Raw genomic sequence first — 14,087 nt, 5'->3', positions numbered from 1 at the left:
CTACCTTGGAGCTGCTCCAATAAACATACTAAGCTTCCCTTCAACACCTCTTACCCACAAAGAAACACAGTCTTCTTTACACACTCTATCACACATTTACCTGCTTCTTTATTTACCAACTCGTCCCCTTACCCACCTTCTTCTGTTCAACCTATGTTTCACAGTCCAAATGTTTCTTTCCCAATGGCTTTTTTCTCTATTTCTTAAACTCTTTCTGTACCACCCTCCTCCTCTCTGCCTTTCCTTTCTGCCCATGGTGAAGAGCTGGTCTTGCCTCAGAGACAGAACAGACATAAAAATGGTGAGACATCAGCAGCTTTTGTACCTTCACCTAACTTTTGTTTTTTTCACCCTCCTTTTCCTCTCCCCTCACTTTCTTCCTCTGGATCTCTCTCTTTTCATCTTTATCCTTTATTTCAAACTTTCTGTCGGTCTTTCTCTCTCTCTTCCTGTTGCTTTCCTCTTGGTTCCCATCCACTTCTACTTCTAGGTCACCATATCAGTTGATGGGATTCTCACTTCAACGGGTTACACCCAAGAGGATTATACCATGTTGGGAAGTGATGACTTCTTCTATATTGGAGGCAGTCCGAACACAGCAGATCTCCCAGGATCCCCTGTCAGTAACAACTTCATGGGCTGCCTTAAGGATGTGAGTATTATGACAAATAATATCACAATGTACAGTAATATAGAAATTGTAGTGTCCGGTGTGAACTTATTCATCCATCCTGGATTATAGATGTACAATAGTAATTAATGTTTGGACAATGACTTTCACTCTATTTGCAGAAAAACTAGAACAATTTAATTATATCAAAAATGTAATTGAAACATCAAGGTAGAAAACAAGAATAAGGCCCTACAATGCTAATACTGTCCATCACAACCAAACTTACACAATAAACATAGGCAAAAATAATAACAATAGTTTACTTGGCAAGATAATATAGAGTTACATCAAAGCTACCTAGCTCACATGTCCACATCTCTCTTACAGATGTGTCCTCGCCCATCATTGGTTCAGTCACCTTAAACAACCCTGTTAGTCGTGCCTAGTAGTCATCAATGCGTTTACTAGTACTGGATGGTACTGTACTGGAAAGGCCGAGAGAATAATACATGTGCATATTGTCACCATAAGGCAGGTTATTTGCATCACCACGAGAAATAAGAAGCACATACAGACTGGGCTGATTAAAAAAATATGTGGCAGTGGGAGATAAACAGAGGGTAATACTGGGGGGGGAGGCAGGGGAGATAAACAGAGAGTAATACTGGGGGGAGGCATGGTGAGATAGACAGAGGGTAACACTGGGGCGAGACAGTGGAAGAAAGGCAGAGGGTAACACTGGGGGGGAGGAGGCATGGTGAGATAGACAGAGGGTAATACTGGGGGGAGGCATGGTGAGATAGACAGAGGGTAACACTGGGGGGGGCATGGTGAGATAGACAGAGGGTAATACTGGGGGGAGGCATGGGTGAGATAGACAGAGGGTAATACTGGGGGGAGGCATGGTGAGATAGACAGAGGGTAATACTGGGTGGAGGCATGGTGAGATAGACAGAGGGTAACACTGGGGGGGGGGGAGGCAGGGGAGATAAACAGAGGGTAATACTGGGGGGAGGCATGGTGAGATAGACAGAGGGTAACACTGGGGGGGGAGGCAGGGGAGATAAACAGAGGGTAACACTGGGGGGGAGGCAGGGGAGATAAACAGAGGGTAATACTGGGGGGAGGCATGGTGAGATAGACAGAGGGTAACACTGGGGTGAGACAGTGGAAGAAAGGCAGAGGGTAACACTGGGGGGGGGGCATGGTGAGATAGACAGAGGGTAACACTGGGGGGGGAGGCAGGGGAAATAAACAGAGGGTAATACTGGGGGGAGGCATGGTGAGATAGACAGAGGGTAACACTGGGGGGGGGGGAGGCAGGGGAGATAAACAGAGGGTAATACTGGGGGGAGGCATGGTGAGATAGACAGAGGGTAACACTGGGGGGGGAGGCAGGGGAGATAAACAGAGGGTAATACTGGGGGGAGGCATGGTGAGATAGACAGAGGGTAACACTGGGGCGAGACAGTGGAAGAAAGGCAGAGGGTAACACTGGGGGGAGGCAGGGGGAGATAGACAGAGGGTGACACTGGGATGAGACAGTGGAAGAAAGGCAGAGGGTAACACTGGGGCGAGGCAGGGGGCGAGAGACAGAGGGTGACACTGGGGTAAGGCAGTGGAAGAAGGCAATGACAGTGATACTGGGGTGAGGCAGTTGGAAAAAGGCAGAGGGTAACACTGGGGTGAGGCAGTGGAAAAAGGCAATGACAGTGATACTGGGGTGAAGCAGTGGCAAAAAGACGGTGATACTGGGGTGAGGCAGTGGGAAAAAGGCAGAGGGTGACATTGGGATGTGGCAGTGGTAGATAGACAGAGGGTGACACTGGGGTGTGGCAGTGGGAAAAAAGACAGAGGGTAACACTGGGGTCAGGCAGTAAGAGATAGAAAGAGAGGATAAAGGGGCATACACAGCGATTTTGTGCTATTTTCTAAGAAATCCGACTAGATTGCTTAGAAAGTAAGCACGGATCTCTCTGTGTGTATGCCCCGAGAGATAAATTATCTCCTGCTAACTAAGTCAGTGCATGCAGTCAAAATCTAGTCAAATTGCTTAGCAAGTGACTGCAAATCTCTCTGTGTGTACAGAATGAGAGACACTGATCACAATCTCTCATTCTGAAACACTACCTGGCCTTTTTTTGCTTAAGCAAAATCGCTTAGCAAAATTGCTTAGCACAAATCTGTGCATGTGTATGTGGGCCCCTTGGGAGATGTGGACACCAGGAAATCGCCTTCCCTAAATAGCTTAGCAAAATTGCTTAGCACGCATCTCTACATGTGTATGCCCCTTAACACTGGGGTGAGGCAGAGGGAAAAAGACAAAAGGTGACACTGGGGTCAGGCAGTGGGAGCAGCAGCGCACACAGGGGGGGGGGGGGTCTGAGTACCCAGAAACACCCCTGGTTGGTGATAGTGATTGCTGCATCCACGATTGGAGGGGGTGTTAGGTGCTGGGAGCCGTGCCTCTGCTCAATCTTTACTGCTGAAGGCTGGCACATGTGCTGTTGCTCCCGGGATTCCAGAGTCTGAGGTGCCAGCTATGGGGCTGTACGTATCCGCTGTACGTATCCGCCTTCACCAGCTCCATCATGTTATCCTATAGGTGCCGTGATTTTCAGGCACAGCTACAGAGCAGCCTCAGGGTACACCCAGCCCTTGTCACAAAAGGTGCCATCATTCACAACAACGCCTATTATATATATGGTCCGTCAGCATTCCTTGTTTTAAACTATATGGCTGCACTGATATTTACTGTATGAGCCTATGGGGAGGGAGAAGTTTTAATATTATTGCGGGTACTGTAGTACAGTGTAGTGTGATAAAGTGTAGTGTAACGTGCAGTATAGTTTAGCGTGTAGGGGGATGTAGTGTAACATGTAGTGTAGTACAGCGTGTAGGGATGTAGTGTAGTACAGCGTGTAGGGGGATGTAGTGTACTATTACTGTATTACTGCATGTAGAGGGATGTAGTCTAATGTGTAGTATATTACAGCGTGTAGGGGGATGTAGTGTAATGTAGTACTGTGCGTAGGGGTATGTAGTGTAATGTAGTACAGCGTGTAGGGATGTAGTGTAGTACAGCGTGTAGGGGGATGTAGTGTACTGTTACTGTATTACTGCATGTAGGGGGATGTAGTCTAACGTGTAGTGTATTACAGCGTGTAGGGGGATGTAGTGTAATGTAGTACTGTGCGTAGGCGAATGTAGTGTAATGTAGTACAGCGTGTAGGGATGTAGTGTAGTACAGCGTGTAGGGGGATGTAGTGTACTGTTACTGTATTACTGCATGTAGGGGGATGTAGTGTAATGTAGTACTGTGCATAGGGGAATGTAGTGTAATGTAGTACAGCCTATAGGGGGATGTAGTGGAACGTGTAGTGTAGTACAGCATTTAGGAGGATGTAGTGTAATGTGTAGTGTTATTTAGCATGTAGTGTAGTGCTCTTTTTTCTATATACTGTATTTGATAATTTAGTTATTTTATTATTTATTATTAATTTATTTAATTTGTGTCATCACATAGATTTAGATTTGAATATGGGTGGATCTCCTGTTTCAAAGTCCACAATCCCAATTATTCTTCCAGATGTTCACAGAGACATGTAACATAAAATTAAAAAGTACATATGGTGAAGTATGTCCAAACACTTGGGGTCAATGATGGTGGGATGTTCTAAAAATTCCTTCCTGTAACCCGTGTGGATATCTTCTTTATGGGATCACCACATGTGCAAATGGAGAATGATGCTTACAATATAGCTTACATAAAGGAGTGGTTATCCCCACATATAAAAGTTTCTTTAATCTCTTACACAGCTGTCAAAGGATCAACAATGTAGATACATAATGCTCACTTGTATGCTTACATGTGTCGATGTCTTTCCACTCACATCAAGGTTTCTTTTGCAAAAAGCGACTTCTCAAATGTGTTAAAATCCCCCAAAAAATATTTATTAACATTTAATAAGCAAACACATACCATATGGTAACTGGTGCCAGATATATCAAACAACACTTAACCGACCGAGGATCGATGGAATACCCGGGAAAAAGACCTCAGGTGGGTGGTTGTTGGGGCTCCTAGTAACTCCAAAATGGATAGGTAAAAAAAACTGACACCGCACCAACGCGTTTCAACCTTAAACAGGCCTTTATCAAGGTGGTGTCATCCCTTAGCCTGCTGGGGCTTAAATACCCACTCTCACGAGGGGCATATCCTGTGGGTGTGTCCTCAATTATCTCCAATTGTCCATTATATACAAAAAAAACAATAATACACATGACATAATTACAGATACCACACTTATAAAAACTTCACATTTATATTCATATAAAAACGATAGTGCCAAACATGGTTTTCATTATTTCTTCTACCGCTTAGGTGTCTGCTCGGCAATACATAGAGATTGTAACAGAGCTCCTGATAATATTCTTAACAATCAATAGATCTGGTATGCAGATAACACCACGTTTTGCTTACATGTAAAGGTCTATCTTTGGGAATGACAACACATTCCTAACGGAGACAATCACGGAATGCCTATAACCCGTTGATTGTGTAACTGCCATTAACGTTTATTAAAATGATCTTTCTTTTCCTCAAAGCACATTACCAACAAAGAACAAATATATATATATATATGTGGAGGGACATCACACTCAGTAGTTTTACTCCCGTTAAATACACCAAATTAAACAACTCTGACTTTCCGTAGTGAAACATGTCAGATGGATACTCCCATATGCACTACCCTAACACGCCTACAGGCATTAGCCTATAGCTCGGGCAGCAAATAAATACACTGACGTGTGATACACACGTCAGCACTGACGAAGCTTGCCCCAAGCGAAACAGCTGTCTGTTCTCACATACCGCATCCGGCGCCGGCTGATCCTGACGCCGATACTCAGCGCCGACCGGGACACATGCTGATAGCTCACGGAGGACACGGAGCTCTCCTGCAACAGGTAAGCGGTGATAGCCACGCTGACCTGCACAGTTACAATTTATTACCGTCTGGCAGAAATACCTTCTCTGCTGTATCTTTAATAACAGATGCTCTTAATGACACTGTCAAAGAATTGTATCCTATACATAACTGCTCATTATCATACCAAAGCGCAATAATAATCCTTTGTACTATAGCAACACCTATAGCAGATCTATATGGTAATTTTTGCATTACCATAAATACTATTGGGCTTTTTACCTCTCTCTTTCTATCTGCTCTCCCACACTAATTCTATTCAGGGATTCTCTATTCACTTCATGTGAGATTTGGCAGGACCCTGCACTGACATCTGCGCAACAGGGCACCATATATTCGCATGAAGGGACAGGAGACATCCCTCTCTTTAATTTAACGCCATCCTGTGGTGAGTACCGCTCACTTCCCACCAATGTCTTGGCACATGGAAAGCAGCAGCCTACTAACCCACTTGATATAAGCCGTCTCTTTTATACCACCTATCTTGGCACTCTTCTTACATTTTCATATTATTAGCACTCTCATCTCTACCTTAAGGATTTCGGCTAGACCCTGCACTGACTTACCATCAACAGGGCACCTTATCCCGGGGCAGGAGACAGCAGATGCTTATTCATTTTCACCCTTTATTTCCGTACATCTTGGCTTTCAAACACAGGTTCACCCACTGCCTGGACCCAGAACTAGGACTAGTTGGTCGAGACAGCATAAGTGACTGTGCCCTCATGGCCTAATCAGTGTCTATTTCCAATCTTGATATAGTATTCATCACTATTATCAGATCAAGTGGCTACCACCGCTTTTCCTGTATGCTTAAATTGAAGAGAATATTGCACCCATTAAATTGTCCTACATAAACAGATTTATATTCTCAAACTATGCATGTGTACACACACCATACAATTTATTGGTTGTGACCGGATTTATTAATCTATTTATCCATTTCGCTGCCAGTGCAAAATACCAGCCTAAGAAGTATAACAGACTTACCCATTGTGGACCAATTTATATACCAGTCTACTAGTTATACACTATTGAAAATCTAACCAATTTTCACGTCAGCATTCAATTGCGAGACTCTACTGAGCCTCAATTGGTTATAAACCAATCTTTCATGTTTTGTGTAGTTTGTCTGTGTTTTTGTCCTATAACAGCCTTTTATAAATAAATATTAAAAGTTACGTTTTAAAATTTACTATCATTACTTAGAAGTTTTTTCTACATAAGCGTGCACCCAAACAAAGGAGAGTACTTTTTCTTTCTTTTTTCCTATTTTTACCATATGGTATGTGTTTGCTTATTAAATGTTAATAAATATTTTTGGGGGGGATTTTAACACATTTGAGAAGTCGCTTTTTGCAAAAGAAACTTTGATGTGAGTGGAAAGACATCGACACATGTAAGCATACAAGTGAGCATTATGATACTACATTGTTGATCCTTTGACAGCTGTGTAAGAGATTAAAGAAACCTTTATATGTGGGGATAACCACTCCTTTATGTAAGCTATATTGTAAGCATCATTCTCCATTTGCACATGTGGTGATCCCATAAAGAAGATATCCACACGGGTTACAGGAAGGAATTTTTAGAACATCCCACCATCATTGACCCCAAGTGTTTGGACATACTTCACCATATGTACTTTTTAATTTTATGTTACATGTCTCTGTGAACATCTGGAAGAATAATTGGGATTGTGGACTTTGAAACAGGAGATCATCTCACGTGAGATCCACCCATATTCAAATCTAAACCCTCATTATAAGCGCTAACCTACCATATATGTATTGGGAGATAGAGGGTAAACTGGGTTAACACAGTGGATAAGAGGCAGAGGTTAACACTGAGATCATGTAGTGAGTGACAGGCAGAGGGGGTGACACTGGGTGGAGGCAGATGGAGATAGGCAGAGGGTAATACGAGGGAAAACACAGCAGGTTACATGGAAGAAGGTCGGGGTGCTGCAAATGGGCAATGAGGGGAGAGTGGTTATGCCTCTCATATTTGGGGGGGATGGGACAGGACTGACCCTTTGCCCCCCCCATTCTAATAATTATAACCAACATCTGTAGTTAATAATTTTCTAATGCTTGTTTTAGTTATAATTATGGAAAGTTTGTCAAAAATATATAACACAGTGTAGTAGATCTGGATGACTTAATGTTCACTGAGTATACTGGTTATCTTTACCTAAGCGTGTGTACCAAAATACCTCGATAATACCAATGACCACAATATGGGTGGCAATCCCCTAGTAATGAATGACCTCACATATTCACACATATTTGTGATATAGGGGCTTATTCTGGTTCATTAGCAAAGGCAAAAACCTTCTCAAATGGACAAAACTATGTGCACTGCAGGTGGGGCAGATGTAACATGTGCAGAGAGATTTAGATTTGGGTGAGTTATTTTGTTTATTTGCGTGCTGCAGCGGGCATCTCATCTCACAGTACAAAAAGTATGTGCTGCATATAGTATTGTCTTCTAATCGCATCGCATCACATGCAATCGCGTGAGATCCAATGCGATGCAATATAGTTCAAAAGGCTCCTCTCTCTTCCTCCCGGCAGCTGCTCTCTGGTCCATTGCAATGTTTGAGGGCTCAGATCCACACCTTCATTAAATGCAGTAGAAAAAGCTGGTACACTGGGCATGTGCAGCAGCTCTACTCTGTCCCTTACACTGCATGATGTGGTGGCAGCTCTATTGATCATATTATATACCAGCTATTGTTGTCATATTTTAAGGCACTTACCAAGAGGAGGGGGGTTTCCAGGCAACCAAAAAAAAACCTTCTTTTGCCTATGAAACTCCACCCAAATCTAATTCTCTCTGCACAACTTACATCTGCCCCACCTGGAGTGCACATGGTTTTGTCCATTTATGTAGGAAATTGCCTTTGCATGTGAACCAGAATAAGGGCCTTAGACCGGTAGTTAATCTCTCACTTAACATAAGTATAATCACCCCAGTAATTAGACATACCAGTAGTTTGCTGGTTACAAATGGTATAAGACTCCTTTAATTTAACTTATAAGTGTGGTTGAAGGGAATAAGATGAGTGGGGAATTTCACAGAGCGAGAGGGAGGGAAAAATGGGGTGAGTTGTTGGTGTAAAGGACCCTCACAGGATTTGCAGCTGCCACTGCTTGCCTACCCAAAGCAGTAGGATGGTGGATGGCCACTTATACTGATACTGCAGTATTGGTAAACAAGTGAGTGAGACATATAAGACATACAGTATAGTGTTGCCAGTTTCATGTCACAAAGCAGTGGCGGCCAGTCCTCCCTTGTCACATGCTGACTTACCTGTCCCACTACTCCAGAAACCAATGTGGTGCACAGGCCTTCTTCAGCATGTCTCCAGGATGTCAGTGATTTCAGTGGCTGCCACAGTCGGCTCCCCACGTCATTAAACATGGTGCAGGGACTGGGCACTTCCATCTTGTTTTCCTCCATTGACTGCAGATTCACCAATGAATTGTAAGAGATGGTGCAGACATAATGCAGCAGCTAATCCTCTGACAGAAAGTGGTATAAAGGAGCTTCCCAGTGCAATGACTATTGTCAGCTCTTCCTGGCTCCAGCGCAAAGCTGACAGTTCCTGAATAGCTGTTTCCTTTCCAGTATATTCTAACCCTGTCAGTTCCTGAATAACTGATTCAATCCCAGTGTCTGCTCAGCAGTTCCTGAATAACTGATTCAATCCCAGTGTCTGCTCAGCAGTTCCTGAATAACTGATTCAATCCCAGTGTCTGCTCAGCAGTTCCTGAATAACTGATTCAATCCCAGGTCTGCTCAGCAGTTCCTGAATAACTGATTCAATCCCAGGTCTGCTCAGCAGTTCCTGAATAACTGATTCAATCCCAGGTCTGCTCAGCAGTTCCTGAATAACTGATTCAATCCCAGTGTCTGCTCAGCAGTTCCTGAATAGTTGGCTCGATCCCAGCATCTGCCAAGCAGTTCCCGCATAGATGGTTCATTTCCAGCATTGAATAAGCAGTTCTGGATTTTTTGAAGCCCCTCATAATGCAGCGACCATGTTCCATTATACTTATGCCACACATGTGATGCCCATTACACATTATGCCAGACACCTGGATGGTAATTATACATATGCCACACACTGTGATGTGTGCTTTTCACTGGCAGTGGGTGGGCAGCACTAGTTGGGACACAGGAGCTGTATGCGCTCTTTAGGCCTGGTGCCCGGCATGGCCGCTCCTATTGAGCGTGCCTGGAGCTGGCCCTGGATCGAGCTGTTTTTATCTAAGTATCAATGACAAGCAGCTCCTGGATAGATAGCTGGTCCAAAAAAATTGAAATTTGGATGTTCCCTCCAATGGCACCAAAGATTAGGACAGGAGCAGTGGCATGTGGTGGGGTGAGGCACAGCCTTTCCTGTCATACTAACGTATATGCTGGAGTTTTGCATTTATAAATTATATAAAAAATACAAAGAATATTTATAAAAAATTCTTATTTTTATTATTCTAATCATTTTTAAATTCAAAACTCTGGAGTAAAAAGTCTATGGCAGGTGAGGCAGTGCCTCACCTGGCTACCTTTTCTGCACACCTATTATCAAAACTCAGTGAATCTCCAGCAGTATATACTGCTGCACCTGTGTATAATGCCAATATGTACCCCAGGGCTCATAAATTGTGTGCAAATCTGGCTCTGGTACTTGCCAGGGACTCCTCAGCCATTTACCACTCCACACGTCCCTGGACAGGAGTGATACGCCCCTATATATATTGGGGGGCGATCCTCTTCTCCGACCATACAGAGTAATATGGAAAAAATATGTAGCAGGACAAATACCATATGTTCCTCTGACTATGTCACATATCCTCTTCTACATAAATTGATAATCAAATAGAGATAAACCATGATCTAACAAGCCGTATATGATATGACTTCATTAGACCAATAGTTGCTCAGGATGATACCATAAAGAAATGAAAACGTGGTATATGGTGTAATACCATTTTACTTGTACAAACATAAAAAAGCACATAAAATATGATAGTGGAACAATAATATAAAAATGGCAAATTACCAATGTTGGTCCACAGTCCATACATGGTTCCACCGTCAAAAGTACGAGAGCTCCAAATGCATTTTCAACCACCCCATGTGGTCTTTCTCAAGAAGAATATCTCTAGCTTATTGCTGGTTGAATTTATATAAGTAATATCTAATCAAATTAAAAACACAAAATTGACAGCCCAAATAGCCAATACATACCAAAAAAAACCACCCCCCATTTACAACACAACCTTGCCGCCATTTTTACTTCCAGTCTGCTGCGCCACCATGTGCAGTTATGTGGGTACAACATTTAACTTCTGGGTAGTTTCATTTCCACTGGAAGTGTGTCGCGCCACTGTTTCTACTGGCTATTATGAAAATCCCAGTCTTGGTCTGCTGCCACACTTCCGGGATACTCCTGCCGGACATTATTCCCCTTTATGTACACATTTACTATGTAGCTGTTTGCCGTGGCATGCCACAATTCCGGTGGCCATGATGAAATGAGGTATTTGATGACAAAGACATCTGCTGCCCAACTTCCGGTTGTGGAGTTTTGGTTAGCAAGGGCATCTGTGCAGCCCTAATCTTGCCCGTTCCGGACACAGAGTTTTTCTCAATGGGATCAACTTCAAAGTACTTTCTTTTATATCTGTTTCATTCCTGTTATCGAATGCATACCAGTTTCAGCAGTTGTGCATGAAAACCAGTGATAAAAGCCCACGTATAATACCCTGAAGATGGCTTGGTATCCTGATTATCTTTTTAAAGGTAATTCTGATCGATATCATTGGTATCAGACACCTTTTTCTCAATGAAAGCTGGATCATACCCATTATCTATAAACCTTTTTGCCATAGTACTGGATTGTTCCTGGTAGATCCTGTCATCAGCGCAATTATGCCAAATTATTTTGAATTGTCCCCCTGGAATTGCATTTAACCATTGTGAGTGATGGCAACTGTGTAGTTTTATATAAGGCTGGGAATCTGTGGGTTTAGTGAAAATTTTCGTCTTAATGGATTGGTCCTAAATAAAAAGGGTAATATCTAAAAAGTCTATAGAGGTCTTAATAATGTTAAACGTAAGTTCGATGTTCTTATCATTGGCATTGAGATGATTACAAAAAAGGGTAAGGTCACTTTCTGTACCCTTCCAAAAAGATGATGTCATCTGCATACCTCTTCCAAAACACCAGGTTCGCCCCATACGCATTATTGGACCACACATATTCGTGCTCCCACTGTCCCATAAAGATATTAGTGTAACTACCAAGTTGTTCCTGACTAGTTTGTCTTTCAAGCAGTTCCTGAAAAGATGGTTCAATCCCAGTATCTGCTCAGCAGTTTCTGAATAACTGGTTCAATTCCAATGTCTGCTCAGCAGTTGTTTCAATCGCAGTAACTGTTCAGCAGTTCATCAATAGCTGGTTCAATCCCAGTATCCGTGACAAGCAGTTCCTGAATAGCTGGTTCAATCCCAGTATCTGCTAAGATGTTCAATAACAGTTGGGGAAATTTACTAAGCCACGGGAATACGGTTGATCTGCATTACAAATGGATACGACCGGAATCAGCCAAATTCCAGCGAAAATACAAATCGTGAATAGGGCAAATTTACTAATCTGCCCTTTTCGCTTGATTTGTATTTTCCGCTGGTGTAGCCAGTCGCATTTGGCTTTTGTGGTGGGAACCACCCATAGATGTCCCTGTTAATCTTTAACATGGGCTTCTATAGAGCTGCAAACCGCCAATCAGCCACAGAGCTCCCCCGAAGTCCGCTGCTGATTGGCTGGGGGAGGACCCAGTGTATGACATCACCAGAAAATCCCCCAAATCGGAGGAGAAGCCACAAGTGTACAATATCTAAGTTGATAGTCAACAGGTTGACACCATATGGTCAACATACATATTATCAACAAGTTGAAAGGGTCTACATATGCAAAATATTATCATGGCTATGGTTAACACAAGTTGAGGCTTTTCCTACTTTACATGTGGACTATGACTGGGAATGATGATGTGTTCTGCAGCAGCAGCAGCAAAGCACCTGACCTGCAGCATATGAACTAAAGTGACAAGGTACACTCAACGAAAAATTAGCAAGCTCACGTGTTAACATTGACACAAAAAAATGTGAAAAACTCATGTTGACCTTTTCATGTGTCAGCCTTTTCCATGTTGACCTATTGTTTAAGTTAACATCCAGTGCTGACTTTGTGCATGTCTACCTTTTAGGGTCTATCTAGACATTATCGACCCAGATATTATCGACCTCATATACCACATCTCTACCTAGATTGGATCCACAAACAAATCTGTGACATGGAGTATCTATAATGGATACAGGCCCTTATTCAGATCTGATCGCAGTACAAAATTTGTTCTCAAAATGGGCAAAACCATGTGCACTGCAGGTGGGGCAGATGTAACATGTATAGAGAGAGTTAGATTTGAGTGAGTTGGAGCCTCTTGGGTCCAGGGGTGCCCATTCACACTGTACCCATTTCTTCAGTATTTACTTCTCTGGAGGCCCAGGTCCGCCAGTAGTGCTGCAAAAACACCAGAAAAATGGAGCTGCTCATATTTTTCTGACGTTTTGTTCATGCACAGTAGGTAACCCACTGGAAAGATGGCAGCCTCATTGTGTTCATGGAGATCTGTGCATGTGCAGTAGACTCTACCTCAGTGCTTATGTCTATTAGTGCCCAATGGGTCTTTTTTGGGTAAAAGAAAAACTGGTCACAATTAGATAGCCCGATAATGACCAATAGTTTTATTTTAGCTGAACAATTACCAAATGTAGTTCGATACCCTCAAAGTCACTAAATTTCCAAGGAGAAAAAATGAAATCACAATCCAAAATTTAGATATTTTGAGGTTAAAGATCCAGTTTTTGAATAAAAACAATGAGATATGCAATTTTACAACTCTCTGCAAGGGATACTTACACCTTTCAAAGGAAATATAGTTAAAAAAAGTTAGCACAATGGCGAGAATTACCAAAAATGTCCACTGAAACTGTAAAATGTTCCTTATATTATTTCAATGCTCTCAGTGAATGCACTTGGTTAACTCCAAAAATATAGAATTGCAAACATGAATCATAAAATTATCATCACTATTTATTTAAATAGCACCAAGTGTTGACCATATTTACAATTTTACAAAATCAAAATCATACATAAAACAGGACACGTACATAAAAGGATGATGTAGGATTTGTAGTGCAAGTATAAAGGTGCCGTTCCCGGACCGTCCGTTTTGTACTATGCGATGCGCGCTCCCGCGCATCACATAGTACGGTACAAAAAGTATGTGCTGCACATACTTTTTGTACTAGCTAAACTTCGCATCAGATCGCATTGCATGCACACCGCATGCACTAGGCATGCGATCCGATGCGAAGCGTGCTAATTAAGACCCAAACAGATCCGTTTAACG

The 14,087-nt window shown here is 42.6% G+C and overlaps 1 protein-coding gene across 29 annotated transcripts in view; it reads left to right on the top strand.

The window, feature by feature from the left end:
• The window catches only part of NRXN2 (neurexin 2), an 847,024-nt gene that overhangs the window by 331,630 nt on the left and 501,307 nt on the right, over positions 1-14,087 (top strand). For all 29 annotated transcript variants that reach the window (XM_083165053.1, XM_083165057.1, XM_083165084.1 and 26 more), the window contains one exon: positions 491-652. In XM_083165053.1, the coding sequence (XP_083021179.1) occupies positions 491-652 (162 nt within the window). The remainder of the gene's footprint in view (positions 1-490; positions 653-14,087) is intronic.

This window comes from Crinia signifera, chromosome 11, assembly GCF_055691185.1.
Source record: "Crinia signifera chromosome 11, ASM5569118v1, whole genome shotgun sequence".
NCBI lineage: Eukaryota > Metazoa > Chordata > Amphibia > Anura > Myobatrachidae > Crinia > Crinia signifera.
Note: the sequence above shows the minus strand (reverse complement) of the source record. Positions and strands in the feature narration are given on the sequence as shown.